Source organism: Sciurus carolinensis, chromosome 2, assembly GCF_902686445.1.
Source record: "Sciurus carolinensis chromosome 2, mSciCar1.2, whole genome shotgun sequence".
NCBI lineage: Eukaryota > Metazoa > Chordata > Mammalia > Rodentia > Sciuridae > Sciurus > Sciurus carolinensis.
The window spans coordinates 1127215-1145631 of NC_062214.1; the positions used below are offsets into that span (position 1 = coordinate 1127215).

Consider the following 18417-nt stretch of genomic DNA (forward strand, 5'->3'; position numbering starts at 1 on the left):
TCCCAGGCTGTCCCTGCTCATCTGGTAGGGATGGCACTGTGGCCCTGGGGTTGAGGGTTGGCCTCCCTGCAGGGCAGTGGCTCCAATGGCCTGGATGTCCCGTGAAGCTGGCTGCCCTGCTGTGTCCTGGTAGGGCACTCCCACCTAGCTCTGTGCTTGCTGGGAGGGGAGATGGAGACACAGCAGTGGCTTGTGCCTGAGGCCCCGGGAAGGCCCAATCCTGAGCGCATATTCTAACTTTCAGTGACCTCTGGGCATCCCCAGGTCTGCTCTGCCAGTGGAGCCAGAGATGTCCAGAGCATGGTGCAGAACCACACTCTGCACACTCTGTATGCCCTCCTTGAGACAGAAAAGAGGGTTGGGCCTAGTCCCAAGGACCTCCTGTGATGCATGTGTCTCTGCGATGACCTTTAACTAACATTGTCAAACTGCTTTTCTCAGAGACTCTGTGATTAATGTTGTGCTTGAATTTTATTTTCAAAAATCTAGAAGAACTTTAGGTCTCTGCTTGGAGAAAATCTTATTTGATCTGTTTTTAAAGCCTGCAGTTTCTTGTATGGCACTATACAGCACAGAAGACCTAAGAGTCATGACAAAGGTGTCCAAGGAAACAAGGAGCTATTTGATAGTTAGTCTGGGCCAGCAGTAGCATGGACAAGATGAATCTGATGCGTCTGCTCTCTAGTGTTGAGCTCCTTCAGTCTCTAGGGATTTTAAGAAGTAAAACATCACTGCTAACCGTAGGAATCATTCCATTTGCCAAAGAATTCACGTTGAATCTCAGTCATAAGGAAGGACCTCAAAAAACTGTCTCCCTTTGGAACGTCCTAAGCTATTTCTGAGAAGCACTGGCTACTGGTCAGATGCTTGAAATCTGAGCTCCAGACCTGTCTGTGCCGTGAGGCTAGCTGCTCCTGATGACGTTCTAAACTGGAAAGGGCTGGTGCTCTTGGTGCCTGGTTCACCATGGGGCGCCCAGCTGCTGCTGGACAGGCCTCCGCTGCCCACAGGACCCAGCATGGGCAGAAGGCAGCTAACATGCCACCGCCACTCCTGCCCAAATAAGGGCTTTCTGATTCATCATTCTTTTTTTTTTCCTAGTTGTAGGTGGACACAATACCTTTATTTTTATGTGGTGCTGAGGATGGAACCCAGGGCCTCGCGTGTGCTAGGCGAGCGCTCCCCTACCGAGCCGCGCCCCAGTGTTGCAGCCTATGTTAAGGCTTAGCTCCAGGTGCACTCCTCACACTGCTGGGCAGCCCACCCCCAGGTGTTGTTCAGATGGCATTTGAGAGAAATATGGTGAGGAGAAATGTTCTAGTCCTGCAGGATCGGTGAGGAATGAACCGTGCTGCCCTGAGAGCGAGGCTGGCCAGCCTTCCAGGAGCCACCCTGGAGGACCCATGGCAAGGACGGGTGTGGACAGTGTCCTCACCGTACTTCTAGATACACCCTGCTGCCGCAGCCTGGGCTGTGTGAGGTGGGCTCAGCTCGGGCAGGCCTGGCCCTGGCTGCCCTCGGGCCCCTGTGCTCCAGGGGCGCGTCAGCATGGCGGGCAGCTCTCACGCTGTGGGACGTGGGTGTTCTCATACAGGGGGGACAGCGAGTTGACTACTCACCTCTGGGTCCAGGGTCTCCCAGCTCCCCGGTGGGACCACGATATCCAGGGGGTCCTCGAGCACCAGGGTGGCCGATGGAGCCTGGGGGGCCTGGGGGCCCCGGGGGGCCAGCTGGACCAGGGCGCCCGATGGAGCCTGGCGCTAAGGGCTTCCTCAGGTGCGCAGCTAACTGTGCAATTTGCTCTTTTGGGAGATAGGGGGCAAGCATCGGCTTCAGAGAAGATGAAAACACTGTTATGCACAGTGTGTTAACAGCTTTGGGGGCACCTCACAGGGCTACATGGGAGACCCCTTCCCTGGAGTGCCCTCCATCCTAAGAATTCAGAGATGCCAAGAACACCCACGCGGGAGCATCTGGGGAAGTGGCCCTCCAGACAGAGTTCTGTCCACTGCATGGGCACCTCTGTGTGCACCAGGTTGAGCCTCATCTAGTACAGAGGCAGGAGCACAGGTGTGGACCCCAAGAACCCAGAAGTGGGGTGACGGGGTGACCAAGGAGTGGTAGGCTGAGCGGGCCCAGGCTCTGGGGCCTCGGGGCAGGGAAGGGGACAACAGAGGACGTACCACTTATAATTCCCCCACACAGCTCTCTGATGCGTTGCTCGCTGGCTTCTTTCCCCTGAAAGTCACCCCCAGATCATCAGCTGAGGGGTGGCATGCTGGCATGCCCAGGACCCCACTCTGACGTTTAGAAAAAACACCATCTAAGTCCAGTGAGTCCACTACCCGCAGCACCAACCGAGAAAGGAAGAGCCACGCACCGGAACACCAGGTTTCCCGGTGATGCCAGGGACGCCCTGCACGCCCTGGAGGCCTAGGGGCCCCGGGGGCCCAGGGACACCCTGGACTCCACTCGTGCCATTGGGTCCCTGGATGCCTTTGGGGCCCGGCTCCCCTCGATCACCAGCCTGTAGAGAAGCAGGACACAGAGGGCTGGACCACACCTGGCCCCAGCCAGGAGCTGCCGCCCCAGCGGCTCTTTCCCAGAGCAGAGCGAAGAGCCTTTTCATGATTGCATCTGGGCAGCGCCCTGCAGGTGGTGCCAGAGGTGAATGGCCTCGCGGGCTCCTAGGTCTGCCATGGGCATGCCTGTGGGCACTCACCTCTCCTTTTGGTCCAACGGGGCCACTGGGACCCTGCAGAGAGACCGTTGTTAGTTGGGTGGGAAGTGGCTCCCAGGGAACCCATCTAGCACAGTATTAGTTGAGAAAAAAAATCAAAAATCATCTACAACCCACATCGATATATTACTGACAGGTTTCTTCCCTTTTAATTTAATTTTTTTGGTACTGGGGATTGAATAGGGAAACCTTACCACCGAGGTACATCCCTGGGCCTTCTTACTTTTTGTTTGAGACAGGGTCTCACTAAGTTGTTGAGGCTGGCCTAGAACGTGTGATCTTCCTGCCTCAGCCTCCGAGCTGTTGAGATTATAGATGTGTCCACTACGCCCAGCTCCCTTTTTATTTTGTACGAACATTTCTGGTATTGTTGAGAGTGTATTCACAATTGATGCTTTTTAGTAGCCGTGTGGTATTCTCCTGTGGTTTGGATGTATGGGTCCCCCAAAAGCTCAGATGTGAGGCAGTGCAAGAAGGTTTAGAAGAGAAATGATTGGGGTGTGTGAGTCTTAACCCCACAGGGAATCAACCGCCTGATGGGTTAACTGAGTGGAAACGGAGGCAGGTGGGGTGTGACTGGAGGAGGTGGGCTTTGGGGTATATGTTTGTATCTGCCTCATTCCGCAGCCCGAGGAATGGAGCCGCCTTCTATGGAATAAGACCTCTGAAACCACAAGCCCTCAGATAAACTTTTCTTCCCTAGAATCGTTCTGGTTCAGATCTTTTGGTCACAGCAGCAAAAAAGCTGACTGAAACACTCTGGTGCCTGTTTACTTTGTTTTCATTCTTTTTACTACAATATTACAACTATATGTCTCTGTCCTAAAACTCTGGGCCCTTCTTCAGCTGGGACCCAGGAATGTGCACAGGACATGGTCCTAACCAGAGAGCAGGAGGACTGGGCCTGGTCACCCACTCCGCTCACACCCGGAGCTGAATGCCCACAGCCAAAGCCAGGCAGGACTGAGGGAGGGCCCTCTGTGCTCATTATGGCGGGGCTGAAGCCCCTCATGAGCTTCCAGCTGGCGGCTCTCCCTTTTGGTCACTGCCCACCACCACATCAATTTAAGAGCAGCTGGGTGGGGCTGTTTCTTGGATTTCTGGGCTCCTGCTTATCAAGGTTGTCTAACAATTTGCTGAAATAAGTAAAGTAACTACAAAAATACCACCTTGGCTAGAGGTGTAAGAGGTTCATGCTGGGCTAGCAGGTGTGACCAGAGGCCAGGGTCCCCGGAGCAGGCCGTTTCTTCCTCCCTGGACACCAGGGCAAGAAGACTCAATTACGGCCAAAACCTAGCCACCAGAAAGCCAGGAAGGACCTCATCATCATTCCATCTCCATCACCAGAAGGAGACCCCACACCTGAACTGATACACCAAGGGTTTACCCTATACTTGGCCTGAGTCTCTGCTCTGGGAAACTATTAGTGTCAGTGAGGCCCCAGCTGAGGCTGATTCCCTCCAGGGGCCAGAGAGGCACGAGAGGAGGCGCTTTCACATGCACAGCAGGGAGCGCCAGACCTGCACCTGTTTTCCAGTCAGGCCCCGCTCTCTCGCTCCAGGGATGGCCAGTGGCCAGGCCTTGGTGCCTAGGGGACCCTGCGTTTGTCCCCATGCTGCCCATGCTAGTTCTGCCAGGATCTGCAGAAAGTGACTTCGTCCATGGGAGAGCACGCCTCCCAAACCAACTAGCTGGCTCACTTACCAGCTCGCCTCTGTCCCCAGGAAGGCCATCGGAACCTGCAATGCCCTGCAATGATAAGCCCCAGCATTAAGAGTGGCTCCTTCCCACCTTAAGCTACCAGCTCTCAGACCTTGGTGTTCACATTCATCCCTGAGACAGGCCAGGCACCCTCTGTGGACCGTTTCCCAAGGCAGTGCAAGGACCCTGCCTCAGCTCCGCAGGCTGGGCAGGGACACACAGCGGAAGGCAGGAATTTGCATCCCAAGGCTTTCTGTGCCAGGCAGAACCCTGTGGGGTGTTGGGCAGAAAGGCCTGGGGCCACCTGGGGTCAGATTTCAGAAACAGGTTCTGAGGAGCAACCACAGCCCACCCTCCCCGAGCTTTTCCAGGGAGAAGCAGGTGCCTTTTAACGTCTCTGGCCATGGGGAGAGAGCCCACGCCCTCTCTCACAAGGCTGGTTTCCTCCTCCAGAGGCTTCTGCTGCTGCACCAGGGCCACACAGTATGTCTGGCCAGCTGTGTGTACCCAGGAAGGCGGCCTGCTCCGCTTTGTGGCTGGTGCTCAGAGCTGGGCCACTTGCTAAGAAGGAGTGAAGAGATGAGCGGAAACGAGACACAGGGAGCCACCGGGAGTTTTAAAAGACCCAGAGCCAGACAGCACAGAGCCTGCAGGAGCTGGAGCACTGGTCAGGACCCAGATCTGACCTGACCACCGGCGCTGGCTCACCTGGTCTCCCTTAGAGCCGGTGGCACCTCTTGGGCCCTGTCAGAGAGAAGGCTTTGTGTTAGAGGAGTCCCAGGAATTCCTGCAGGGCCCACGTGTGCAGGCAGCAAACGCCTCCTCACAACCCACAGGGCCAGAGGTCAGTTCCCAGGCCAGCTGCCTCTTGTGCACTCGGCTCTGCCCTGGTGACCTGAGGACTTGCCCCCCACCAGCTGGGCCCTGAGCAAGCCTCGCCCCCTGTGCCCCACTCCCAGAGGGCTGGCAAGGCTGGCATTTCAAGACTGGCAGGGAAGGTCCCGGGAAGCTGCGGCCGTTTGAAGTGCTGCTGTTCAGACTCCTTTTATAGCAATGGACCCTTGACCAGGTCAAGCCTCAGCCGACACCCTCGGGAGGTGTGGGGCATGGGATCTGGGACTCTGCTCACACCCTGTCCCAGTGATCAGGTCCCGATGCTGCCCCCCCGCCATACCTCCACCTGGGGCTGGAGGCCCGCTCACCCATGAAGGATGCCAGTGGAGAGAAGGCACTCCCTCTCCACCCACGTGAGCCCACCAGTGGCCGGGGGCTCTCCTCGCTGCCTGGGTCCACTGGGCGGTAGTAGTAGCAAGCTGGGGTGCAAGGGTAGGGCACTGCCTGCCAGGACAGCCACTTACCCGGTCCCCCACATCGCCACGGAGACCCTGGGGACCTGGAAGGCCGGGGTCTCCCATGTTGCCCTTCCGGCCCTGTGGACAAAGTTCCAGCTGGTCGGCACCATAGGAACTCAGCTAGGGTCCCTCCCCTGCCTGGTCCACCAGGGTGCACTGCCCTGGCCTGGGGCGCTGGTCACCCCCCTTCCAACATAACCCACCTGGAAGCCTCGGACACCAGGGGCTCCAGGAGGGCCTTGTGGGCCAAGGGCCCCCTAGAAGACAGAAGGGTGAGTAGATGCCTTGAGGCTCAGAAGTTCCTGAGGGGCCCCAGGAGGCTTTGTGGCCGGGGGAGCCCATTTCTGTCTCCCCATGTGGCTAGGCAGACATGGGGCTGGTCCCAAGTCACCTGAGGCCAAGCTGCTGGGAAAGAAGCAGGGTGCCCCCTGTGGGGGGACAGGTGTGGGGGTCTCAGAGTTCAGGCACACTCTGGCCCTATTTGTCAAGCCAGACTGGTGCCAGTCACCAATGTCCACTGCGGGCTGCAGGGTCCTGTGGAGGCAGGAAGCTGCACCTGCACTGCTGGGTTCTAAGTTGTATGGGGGCATGGAGATCTGAGGACAGGGCAGCTTAGGCAAGCGCTACTGCCCCTGTGGGTGAGGGGCCAGGAGTTGAAGGTCCCTGTCTTCTGACATCTCCCAACTTTTGTGAGCTTGGTTCATCAGTATGCCCAAAGTGCCACCCTGCCCTGCTCAGGGGACACTCCCCCAGGGTTGTGCCCCACTCACCGCTGAGCCCCTGTGACCAGCCTCACCGCGCTCCCCAGGAACGCCAACATCTCCCTGACCAGAGGGAAAGGGGTGTCAGGGTAGGTCCTGAGCCCACGTTGGGGAGGGGCAGGGTCCTGTGCACATGCGCGTGGAGGATCGTGGCTACTCACAGGGACTCCTGGCTCTCCCGAGGGGCCGGCCTCGCCCAGTTCCCCAGCTCTACCCTGGAGAATGGAGGAGGGCATGAGGGCCTGCAGCCCTCCCAGGACAGGACCCTGCCTGCAGCCCCACCAAAGGAGGCCGTCACGTACCAGTTCTCCCTTCTCGCCTTTGGATCCTGTGCGTCCAGGGAGGCCCTGCCAGGAGAGAGCTCAGCGTCAAAGCTGCCAAGCCCTTGTGCACACAGGCAGTTGGCAGGGCCAACCTCACTGGCCCTGCAGACCTGAGGGTGGGCTCTGACAGCTTGCCTGGCCTCTGATGGACAGCCCCTGCAAGGGCCCCAGGCAAGGCCCACGGGAGCAGCACCAAGGACGGGCAGAGGTACACTTGCACAAGTCCTCACGCACAAGAGCACTCAGGCATGAGCACAGCAGGCCCCTGTCCACAGGTCCCCGGGTGCCAGGGCTGAGCCAGACCCAAGCACGGTCCCACAGTTTAGCACTCACCGGCAGCCCGTTGGGACCCTTCTCTCCTGGGGCACCACTGCGACCAGCCTCCCCCTGCCAGAACAGCAATTGGGACAGGAGGGAAACAGATGCTGAGGCCTCAGGAGGCCCAGCTCTCCCCAGTCACCCTCCCGCAGGCTGCCTGCCAAGCACCCACCTTCTCGCCGTCCAGTCCTGGCACGCCATTCCGGCCGTCCTTGCCTGGCATGCCCTGGGGACAAGGGACACTGTCAGGCACCCCTTCTTCTACAGCCCTGTTCCCCTTGAGGCAGCCTCATCTAGCCCCCCAGAATGGGGCCTATCCCTGGAGCCTGCGAGGTTCTGTCTGAAGACTGAGGAGGCCACGTGGCAGCCGGTGCCACCCTCAGAGGCCACACCAGCGAGAAATTCAGGCTGGCAGTGCCCAGGACCCTGTGCTCTGCAGTCCTGCCCCTCACCCTCCTTCTTGCGAACTCTGCCATGCAGACATGCCCTGTCTCGGTCCCTTGTCTGCAGGGCTGTGGTGACCGCAGTTGCAGTCTGGGGCAAGAGGGAAATGCAGGGGCTACTGGGGCCATCCAGCCTTTGTTCCACTGTTGAGAAGGCAGTAGCTAAGGGCTGGACTGCCCACGGGCCTCTCTGGGCGGGCCCCTGTCTGACCATGGGTCACAGGCCCACAGCTGCTCCTGTGCAAGGCCAGCACACGAAAGAGTCCTCCTTGGAGGACACACAGTCAGAGGTGGCAGAGCTCTGCTGAGAGGAGCAGCGACGTGGGCACCCTGCCGGCTCTAGGGCTGCCAGGCTGCGCTTCAGGCTTGCCCGGGCACCCTGGGCAGCCACAGGTACTCACCGGCTCGCCACCTGGCCCAGCCACTCCGGGGATCCCTTTGGGACCAGGTCTGCCCTAAAGGACACAGAGGGATGGAAGAGCGGCAGTTGGGATCCTGGGGGTCTCTGGTCATGGCTCTCCAGGCCCTGGGACCCTGGGGGTCTCTCTCATGGCTCTCCAAGCCCTGGGGTCCTGGGGGGTCTCTCTCCATGGCTCTCCAGGCACTGGGGTCCTGGGGGTCTCTGGTCATGACTCTCCAGGCCCGGGGGTCCCGGGGGTCTCTGGCCATGACTCTTCAGGCCCTGGGGTCCCGGGGGTCTCTGGTCATGGCGCTCCTAGGCCCTGGGACCCTGGGGGGGGTCTCTCTCCATGGTTCTCCAGGTCCTGGGGCCCTGGGGGTCTCTGGTCATGGTTCTCCAGGCCCTGGGGCCCTGGGGGTCTCTGGTCATGGCTCTCCAGGCCCTGGGGTCCCGGGGGTCTCTGGTCATGGTTCTCCAGGCCCTGGGGCCCTGGGGGTCTCTGGTCATGGCTTTCCAGGCCCCGGGACCCTGGGGGTCTCTGGTCATGGCTCTCCAGGCCCCGGGGCCCTGGGGGTCTCTGGTCATGGCTCTCCAGGCACTGGGGTCTTGGGGGTGTCATCCTGGTTATCCAGGCAGGAGGCACTGTGCTCCAGGCAGAGGGCAGCGGCCGCGGTCCGCTGCACCACGAGGACAGGGTTTGGGGAAAACTACCTATGGTGCCATGGACGATGCAGCTCTGCACGCCACCTCCTGGCACTCCTGGCCACTGGGCTCTAGTTGGAGGCAAGACAGGAGGGGTGGTGGTTGCTGTGGGCAGGGCCAGTTCAGGCACCCTCAGTGCGTTTCAGGACATGTCACCTGGCCCCCGACTCCTCTGCATACCCAGACCAGGAGTGGTTTTCTCCCTTGCTCCCATTTCACGGCTGAGAACCTTAGTACTGGTGGCCGCTCTGCTCGGGCCCAGCACCATGCACCGGCAGCCAGGACCTGAACCTGTGTCCCCACTCCCTGCAGGAGCAGTGTTGGTGCCTCGGGGTGGGCAGAGAGCTTCATGTGGGCTTTGGGAGGGGCTACGGGCAGGGTAGGGCCCCCTCTCCTACACCCTGGAGAGGCCTGGAATGGGGAGGTCCCCACTGCCGATCAGTTAAGCATGAGATAAGGTTTGTCCAGTCTCTGTACTTACAAAGTCACCCTTGGGGCCACGGAAACCTTCTGGGCCCCTCTCACCTCTGTCACCCTGAAAATGAGAAGGAGGAGAGGGAAGATGCTCATGTCACAGAGAAGGCAGGAGAGCCAGGCTGACATGTGATCAAGGCCCTCCAGGGCCTGATGGAGCCCTCCAGATGAGGCCATGGGTGGCCAGACGGATGCTACTGAGGGTCCTGGGGGGTCGGAGGGATGGCCCTCTTCACCTCCTGGATGACCGGGGCAGATCTCCCACGGAGGGGGGGACTCCTCCCACAGACAAGTTCCTCGAGTGTCCCCAGGTCAATATGGCTTTCAGGTGTGCCACAGGAGCCCTGTACCTTCCCCCCAGGTACTGTGGGCCACCCCCCAGGTATGCCACCAGCCAACCACGATGTGCCCCTGGGATAGCTCAGCCTGCGGCTCAGCCAGCCACAGCCCAGTGGGGTATGGGGCGGTCTCTGAGGGAACCCAGACACACACGTACCACTTTCCCAGGAGCTCCCGGAACCCCGGGGGGGCCTCGGAACCCAATGGGACCCTGCAGAGAAGAGAGGGCATTTGGGGTTCTTCTGCAGGAACAGGGACCCACAGGGACACCACAGCCAGCCACAGCCAGGACCAAGGGAAGAGCCCAGAGCATGTGAAGCTGGAGGCAGGGACAAGCCCAGGCCCACAACCAGCAGGGCCAACCTTGGCTGGTCCTGGCACCCACAGCCCAGCAGAACGTACCCGGTCCCCAGGGGGTCCGAGTGGCCCTGGAAGTCCTGGCGATCCTCGGGGACCCTGTTGGAGAGAGCTGAAGCTGCACGGCGGAATGCGTCTCACTCAGGCCACCGTGGCCTGGCTCTGGGGTGCCCTGGCTCTGGGGTGCCCGGCATGCCCGGTGTCCTTAGAAACCCTCGACCTGGTTGGTGCCCCCTGGCCTCCCCTGGTGAGTCCCGGGCCCACCCCCTGCCCAGCCTAGGTGTGCCCTTATTCCTTGCTGGCTGTCCCCGAGCCTGAGGGTGGCTGTCCATGGGGCTCCCATTCTGCTGGTCTCACCTGGAGCCCCACGGGGCCTGGGATGCCAGCAGGCCCAGGGGGGCCAGGGTCGCCCTGTAATGGAGAAAGCAGTGGTTCATCCCGGCCCTTCTAGCACCTTCCGCTGTCCCCCAGGAACCCTCCCCAGGGCCTGCAGGAGGGGCACAGCCCCACTTCACAGCTGAGCCACAGAGGCTGAGTGAGGTCACCTGTCCACAGCTCGAGAGGTTCGTGTGGCCGTGGCTTTGCCCCGGCAGGGGCGTCTGGACTCTCTTCTGGCACAACCCCCTGGCCCTTCCAGACCCGCCCTCCCAAGCATGTGGGGGTGGCCTCTGCCGTCAGGCCCCCGTCCTTATCTGGCCACTCCTGCCACACTAGAGGGCATCTCGGCCTCGCCCCAAACTGCAGTGAGTGCAGACAGAGGCCCCCTGTGGGCAGCGGCAGGAACTGCGCAAAGGTGCCCAGGCACCCCCATCCCAAGGGTGCTTTCATGTGAGGTCGGGCGGGACTGTCCAGGGACCCTGCCCAAACCACCCAGTTCTGACCAGCTAGACCCACCTGGGGGACAGCCAGGGCAGGTGCCAACTGGGGCGAGCCCGTGAGGCTGTGCCACCCTCCCCTGGTGAGTCCCAGGCCCACCCCCTGCCTAGGCCATGGCCCTCCGGGGTCAGTGGCCCTGGGCAGTCAGCTTTGTACCTTCTCACCATCCTTGCCGACTTCTCCCTGTTCTCCTTTGTAGCCTGTGGGCCCCTGAAAGCGAACAGAAATCACAGCCCCCATACCTTAGGACACGCTCCTCAAGCAGCACGGAACCGAGGCCGGTACCACCAGTCAGCCCAGGACTAGCCACAGGAACACCACAGCCTTCAGGTCCAAAGGCCTGGGGAAGCTGGGCCCGAGAGGCACTGTGACCCACTGGGGGACCCTTGGCCAGCCCCGTTTCCCTCTCTGGGCTTCCTCTGGCCCTCAAAGTCCAGGCCTGGTCCAGACACACCAGATTTCAGCATGTCACTGGGGTGGAGAGGGAGCACAGGTGACAAGGCCACTTTTCCCATGACACCGTGGACCTCCATATCCCCGAAACCCCACAACCATGAGGGGCACCTCACCAGTGCAGAGCTGAGCTTGGCCCAGTCACCCTGAATCGCCACTCACCTTGAACCCTGGCATTCCTGGGGGACCCGGGGGGCCTGGCGGGCAGATGGCAGGGCACTGTTGGAAGACAGAATGGTCAGACCCCCCAGTAAACGGGGCAGGATCCCCAAGACAAGTCAGCACCCTGAGGGGGCTGGGAAGGCTGTGCAGTGGAAGGGGACTGTGGATGAGCCCAGAGGGCCTCACTCGGGGCTGGCCCTGGCTGTGGTGAGCAGCGGGAGGAGGCCCGGCGCGGCTGGATGCCCTCCCTCCAGACGCTCTCATTTCTGAGCAGATGCCGGGTTTCTGAGCAGCCGTTCACATGATGGCTGCTGGCTCCATAAAAGGACATCATCCTCTCACCAAGTGCCTGGTGGCCACAGGAGGGATGCTGCTATGAGCCAGGGTCATAGGTGTGACCCTCTGGCTTGAAGGCACACTGAGCGGGAACCCAGGTAAGACGTGGAGATTTCTAGATCATTCCATGCTGGGCCAGAGGTGCAGAGCTGGTGCCGTCAACCCCTCCAGGGCCCATCCTCAGGGCCAGCATTCTCACTGGGAAGAGCCCTAAGCCCTCCCTTCCAGGACATGACCTGGTCAAGCACTCCGCAAACAGGCAGGGAAGGACCACTGGCCAACAGCCCTCGGCATCAGCCCCAACGGCATTAGCGCTTTCCCTTCAAAAGCAAACTCCCCCTGGAAACGGGGTGCCCATACCGCGAACAGCTGCGCAAAGCAGAGAAACAGAGCCGGTGCCCCCAGGCGCCCCCGGCTCAGGAGCAACGAGGCTCAAAGACCAAGATGAAAGTGGTCTCAGACTCTAGTGCAGACCTCCTGTGAGGTGGGAGAGGCCCACCTGCCGTGCTGGAGCAGAGCGGCTGGGCAGAGCCGAGCCCTCACCTGGCGTGGCTCCAGTAGTCGAGGTCTGCATCCCCCACGTGGCTGGTGGTCTAGCTGAGGGCAGGGCAGGGTTGGAGGGCAAGGGCGGCCCCCAGGCATTCCTGCTCTGCCCGCACTGAGCACCCGTCACCAGGGAGCTCCCACTGGGCCTGGCCTTCCTGCCGCGTAGAGCAGGGCCCTTTCCCAGAGGCAGTGGTGTGTTGGAAGGTCTCTGAGGTGGTGACCCCAAGCCAGACGCACCCCCCCAAAGCAGATGTCCCCTGCCCACTTCACAAATGGCCATAAGTGCCCACCTGCAGGTCAGCAGCACCTTCAGGGAGGACTCCAGGGTGTCCCTGGAACATAGATGGAGACAGCTGAGTCTATCTGCCATCCCCCACTTTCAGGGCAGGTGACAATGACAGAAGCCACCTGTCCTGGAGCAGGGGGTCACAGATTCTGCCCTGGACTTTGCCTCAGCTCAGGGAGGCCGAGCATGCAGCCTGGGGGGTCTAACACAGCACCTTGTGTGCCTCTGTGGAAGTCCACTCAGTACTTACGGGAGGTCCGGGAGGTCCTGGGGGGCCGGGCAGGCCTGGGAGTCCAGAGGGTCCCTGGGGAGTGATCATGACTCAAACAGGGCCAGCCCCACTTCTCCCCGCAGAGGGAGGGAACCAGCTTGACCCAAAGGCAAGGACGCTCCCAGCTCCTCCTCCTCCCTGGACAGCACCTGTCAGGGACCCTGCAGTTGAGTCTGGGTTTGTAGGCAGGGGAGCCACTCACCGGGGCACCACGGAGGCCAATGCCACCTGGGAGGCCGCTCACTCCAGCCTCTCCCTGGGGAGTAAAGAAGTGAGAGGGAGAGGTCCGCACCCAAGCAGCCACGAGGTCCTGGGGGAAGGATCCCCAGGGCAGCGCGCTAGCCCTGAAGCGACAAGGGCTCTGGGAGAGGGTTGTCCGCCCCTGCCAAGGTTTGGGACACCCCAATCCAAGCTGGTCCTGGGTGTGGGGACAGCTCTGGGAACTCAGAGGCTCGGGTAGAGACCATAAAGGCATTCAGTACTCACAGGGGGTCCAGGGAGACCTTTGCCCTGCAAAGTCAAACGCAGGGTCAGAGCACGGGAGGGGCTTGCCCTGCCGCCCCCAAGACGACTCAGTGGGTACCTCAGAGGATTGGTGGCTGACCCCGAAAAGAGCACAGACAGGTAGGATCCTGGGACCCCACTCTAGGGCCCAGCCTCCAGGAGAGGCCATAAGGCGGTTCTGGTACATCCACACACTGGCTCAAACTTCCATGGAGAGAAGAAAATACTCACCCCCAGCCCAGGCGGTCCTGGAGGTCCTAGACTTCCCTGAGGGAGAAAACAGGCATCAGGGGTGGGCTCGCCCAAGTTCACAAACTTGTTCCCACCCTACATCCCAAAGTCTGATCCTACAGGTCTTCCAAGAAGGGGGAACAGGGACAGAAATCCCATTCTACAGAAGACCAAAATGGAGAGGGGCCTCTGCTGCCCCAGCCCTCCACTTGCTGTTCTGGTGGCTGGAAAGCACCCTTCCTACAAAGGTTGTTGGGTGCCTGGCCACCATGACGGTGCAATGCCAGGACTGGCACCAGCCATGCAGAGGCATCCAGGGCCTGCCCTCCAGGAAGCACACCTAACACCAGCCCCAAGAGGCTGCTGAGACCTCAGGCCTCTGCCCCACGCAGTCACAAGTTCTGCAGCTAGGCCACGTCTGCCCTTGAAGCTAGCCAGCCTGCAGGCCCAGGAGGGCACAAGCCAATGCCTGCACAGGAACCAGAGTTTCCCTGAGAGCCTGGGACTAGCCCACCCACAGCTGGGCAGCAGGGGCCTTGCTGGTCATCAGCCACTTCCTACGTATTGCTCTCAGCTCAGATGTTGCACACAGCTGGTGAGTTCCTGGGGCAGGCTGAGGCCGCATGTTCCCACCAGTTATCCTGTTCTTGGTGATGCTCCGTGCGTAGGCCAGCAGTGCCTGCTGGCTGACAGCTACCTCTCACGAGGGTAGGAGAGGGCTGGTAGGGCTGTTTACTCTCAGAAGCCACAAGAGGGAAAAGCCAGCTGAAGACCGTACCAGGTGACCAGGGGCAGATTTGACAGATGACGGTCGTGACAGTCAGATGTGGGATACAGAAGGCAGGAAATCGTGCTTTCACTAGGACGGGGCCTGGGGCTGGTCGCTACCCTTAACCACACCAGCTCTCCACAGCCTGAACACCAGGGCAACTCTGAGCAGACGCAGGTGTGGCGCAGGGAGGGTGGCCATGGTGGCTGTCCACTCAGCACCCTATGCCCACCTGCCCCTCTGCCCCACTGTGGGGGCAGGGGTCCAGCCAATGCAGTCATGGTCACCCCCTCAGAACTTCCAGTCCCATGGCGTTTGGGCAGAGGACACTCCACCTAGCAACCACCTGGCCAGGGGACATAGCCACCAGTCATGGGGCAGGCACTTACCCGTTCTCCAGGGGCACCTTTGGGTCCAGAGGGTCCGTCCCGCCCAGTCAGACCCTTGGCAGAGAATCAGAAGAAGGGATAAAGGGACCATACAGAAAGCACTAGCCCCCTTCCCCCAAGACCAAAATGAACCACAGATCTTTCCCTCACTGAAACCGCCCAGGGAGGTGAGAACCCTCGAATCTGGCTCTGCCATCTGAGGACCGAGAATGTGGATCTAGGACTGTGGACCTAGCTCCCTGAGCGCTGGGAGGTGGTGGGAGTAAGTGGGAAGACAGCTATAGGGCTCTGTGGGCACAAGCCCCTCAGGACAGCAGCTGGTTTCTCAGACTCTGGCCTGCTGAACCTGGAGCCCAGCCTGGAGCCCACCAGGCTGGGGCTGGGGGCGGGGCCCACAACCAGCGCAGGCAGAGGAGCTTGACAATGGGCACTTGTTCCTGCATCAGCAAGAGCTGGCAGGACTTCCAGCTTGGCTGTGGGCTGGCTCTGTCCCCCACAGGGCCTGGCAGGGTCTGGGCCAGGGCCAGGGACCCTGTTGGGGACTTCTGGAGACTTCTGTCAGGACAGGGTTTCCAGCCTGAGCAGGCCCAGCTGGAGCACACCAATTAGAATGTGACCCTTAGCTGGTCTGGGATGTGCCCTCCGGGGGGCAAGGAGGAGGGGCTGGGACACTCACGTCCACACCAGGCAGTCCCGGCAGACCTGCCTCTCCTGGTTTCCCTGGCTTGCCTGGGTTGCCTTTAGGTCCCTGAGCAAGAAAGAGCAGAATTGTGAGGGAGGGTCCAGCCTTAAGCCTTGGCCTTCAGCAAGGAAGAAATGTGCTCTCCATGCGGGGTACCCCCTAGCCATCCGAGAAGGGCCCCAGCACGGCCCTTGCTGGCCCCAGGAAGAATACCCCTCCCATCCTCCAGTCACATCAGTAGGAATTCACCTGGCAGATTCAGGCTCTCAGCCATGGCCAGCAGCCTGTGTGGGACTGCCAGTGTTCCCAGTGCCCTCCATCCCTAGAGCTAGACAAGGTGAGGGGCCTGAGGCAGCTCCGGGCTGTGGAGACCTGCAGAGCTGTATTTGTCCCCCTCCTATGGCCTGCCTGGGCACCGGCCCAAAGAAAGCTTCCAGCCAGACCCTGCCCCCAGAGACAGCAAATCCCGCACATTCCCTCCCACCCTCTTCCTGGCGCCAACCCCACTCCAGTCCTAGGCGACACAGGCCCAGCTTGGTGGGACTCGGGGTCAGTGACCTTCTGTTCTCTGTGACTAGCCCTCCCCTCCAGACTGGGAAGAGGCTGTCCCTCTCTCCAGCTAGGGACACTCACCGGAGACCCAGGCAGACCCGGAGGACCAGCTTCTCCCTGCAGAGGGAGAGAGGCCCACATGTGACTCCTGAAAAGTGGGGAGTAGAGCAGGCCGGCCTCCAACCCGGCACCTGAGGCCTGGCCCATGGCGCCAAGCTGGGTTCCCTAGGACCCTTGTCCACTTCAGGGGCTATTCACTCTGTGGCCAGCACCAGGAAAGGGGTGTGCTAGAAAGGTGGAGCTCATATCCCTCCGAGGGCACAGGAACATGACCCCCCAGGGAGCATGCCACATGGCCCCACTCATTCATTGGCCTGAGAGCTTTAGGAAGCAGGCTGCAGGAAGCCCAGAGGCCTCCCAGCTCCATCTGCTTGGGAGGTGGCAGGCTCTTCCACACCCCAGGAAGGGACCCAGTAGCTACCTCCCAGAAACTCACTAGGTGGTTAAATCCTTTAACTCAATCTTTAAGGCCAGGGTTTAAGTGTGAGCCTAGGATCCTGGTGCCCAACCTCAGCAAGAGAGGTACAGGGTGGTCAAGGCCCTGGGCCACCTGGGATGTGGATCCAACATGGCCCCAGAGCAACAGCCCTGTGGTGGGGGAGGGAGGCTCATGGACATCAAGGCAAAGCCTGCCTGGGACTTTCAGGGAGGCTGAGGAGAGGCTGGGGGACTGTCCACGTGGCTCTCCATGACCTTCCAAAGACCCTGACAGGGAACAACAGGTGAGGACAGACCCTGCAGGATCCCTGTCCTTCCTGGAGGTGGCTGGCTGGACCGGGGAGGTCTTCGCCCCAGACCATTCCTCTGTAGGCAGTACCTCTGGCAGGATGCCCATGGAGGACACCATCTCTGGGGCTCAGTGGGCCCCAGGGCACCTCCAAGACTGGCTTCAGCCCCTAGGATCCCCCAAGACCCACAGCCCACTTCCACCCTGGGGGACAAGCCCCCACCTGCACGGAGCCCCAGGGCCCATATCCTGCAGAAACACAGGCCCCTCAGGAGACTCAGATACAGACCTGTGTCCACATTTCTGGCCCCAAGACCACCAAGCTACCCCCACCCCAGGGTCCGCCCAGAGCAAGACCAAGGAGTATCTTTGTCCCTTTCAGTCCAACAGGGGCGCTGGCTCATCGCCCTGTCTGGCCCCCGCTCTGAAAGTGGGACTCGTGTCTCCATCAGACCCAGGGGTTCAGGGCAGCTAGGGCCAGAGCCCGAATGCAGGGAACCCACCCAGAGCAGCCCACCCTAACTCACATCAATGCCATCCTTGCCCGGCTTTCCAGGTGGCCCTTGAGGGCCAGGAGGGCCTCGAGGTCCCGCTTTCTGAAATGGAGAAAAGTCATTAGGGAGTTGTCCCCACCTCGCCGGGCCCCCACATGTCAGCCTCCAGCCTGCCCAAGGTCCAGGGTCCCATCTTCCCCTCCAAGAAGCTCAGGCCGTCCGGACCCAGACCCCTCCCAACCCCGCACCAGCGGGCAGTTTAACCACTGCGTCTCTCTGGCCAGGAGTGGCCAGGAACAAAGGCGACATTGTGCTTCCAGCCCGGTGGCAGCGGCCAGCCGGGGGAGGCATAAGCGGCCGCGGGACTCATCGCCTACGCGCCCCGGCGTCGGTGGGGGCTCGGCCGGACGTTCGGACTCCGCAAGCCCGCCGCGGGGTGGTGGCGGCGGCCGGGGTCGGCGACTGGTCCGGGGTGGCGGGGTGGGGACGGGGGTCGTCCCGCGTCCTGCGCCCCGCGCCTGGACCTCCAGTCTTAGCCCCAACCGCTCGGCCGCCCTTGATCTGCGGAGCCCGAGCAGCCGCGGCCGCTCACCTGCGCCGCGGTGGCTACCAGGAGCTGCCCCAGCAGGAGCAGGGCCACGGCGGGCGCTCGGGCCATGGCTGGCTGGGCTCTGAGCCGCTCGGCGGCGGCGGCGCCCGAGCCGGGGCGGAGGGCGGTGCCAGGCCGGCCGCCCCGCCCCGCGGCACAAGCCCCCTTTCACTCGGCCCACCTGGGCGGGCGGGGCGCCGCCGCCGGAGAGCCTCCAACACTTTCTGGCCCGCCCGAGTTAAAATTATCCCAGGCCTGGCGCCGCGCACACACACGCCTTTCAGCGGACAAGAAAGACTCCTTTCTCCCTGCTCGTCGTCCAGAGTGTGACCGGGAAGAACACCGCGGCGAAGGGGCCTTTTAGGAGGGGGCCAGCAGCTGCCCGGAGCGCCAGCAGACCTCCGTGGGTGAATCCCCCAAACCTGGGTCAGTGCAGGGCTGCAGCGGGCACCCCACACACTAAACCTGGACGTCTCCGGGGTTCTGTCCATGAGAGTCACCACTGACATCCTGTCTCCTCAAGAGAGAGCAAAATGGTAACCCTGGAAGAGGTGGAAGTAGCTTCTTATCCTGGGCCTGA

General features: G+C 61.3%; 1 protein-coding gene across 2 annotated transcripts in view; it reads right to left on the reverse strand.

The window, feature by feature from the left end:
* Positions 1-17986, reverse strand: part of Col9a3 (collagen type IX alpha 3 chain) — a 21390-nt gene extending 3404 nt beyond the window's left edge. The window contains exons 1-30 of one of the 2 annotated variants that reach the window (XR_007107028.1): positions 17841-17986; positions 17282-17350; positions 16049-16084; positions 15410-15481; positions 14734-14787; positions 13576-13611; positions 13327-13350; positions 13043-13096; positions 12820-12873; positions 12574-12615; positions 11402-11458; positions 10943-10996; positions 10268-10321; positions 9956-10009; positions 9711-9764; positions 9222-9275; positions 8040-8093; positions 7368-7421; positions 7211-7264; positions 6857-6901; positions 6716-6769; positions 6564-6617; positions 5997-6050; positions 5800-5871; positions 5150-5185; positions 4445-4489; positions 2723-2755; positions 2381-2527; positions 2184-2238; positions 1620-1830 (exon numbers count right to left, since the gene is read on the reverse strand). Coding sequence is in view for 1 of the 2 variants with exons in the window: in XM_047539202.1 (XP_047395158.1) it covers positions 1620-1802; positions 2184-2238; positions 2381-2527; positions 2723-2755; positions 4445-4489; positions 5150-5185; positions 5800-5871; positions 5997-6050; positions 6564-6617; positions 6716-6769; positions 6857-6901; positions 7211-7264; positions 7368-7421; positions 8040-8093; positions 9222-9275; positions 9711-9764; positions 9956-10009; positions 10268-10321; positions 10943-10996; positions 11402-11458; positions 12574-12615; positions 12820-12873; positions 13043-13096; positions 13327-13350; positions 13576-13611; positions 14734-14787; positions 15410-15481; positions 16049-16084; positions 17282-17350; positions 17841-17906 (1774 nt within the window). In the remaining variant the exon portion in view is untranslated. The remainder of the gene's footprint in view (positions 1-1619; positions 1831-2183; positions 2239-2380; positions 2528-2722; positions 2756-4444; positions 4490-5149; positions 5186-5799; positions 5872-5996; positions 6051-6563; positions 6618-6715; positions 6770-6856; positions 6902-7210; positions 7265-7367; positions 7422-8039; positions 8094-9221; positions 9276-9710; positions 9765-9955; positions 10010-10267; positions 10322-10942; positions 10997-11401; positions 11459-12573; positions 12616-12819; positions 12874-13042; positions 13097-13326; positions 13351-13575; positions 13612-14733; positions 14788-15409; positions 15482-16048; positions 16085-17281; positions 17351-17840) is intronic. The other variant, XM_047539202.1, reaches the window with a different exon arrangement.
* Between the last annotated feature and the right edge of the window lie 431 nt (positions 17987-18417).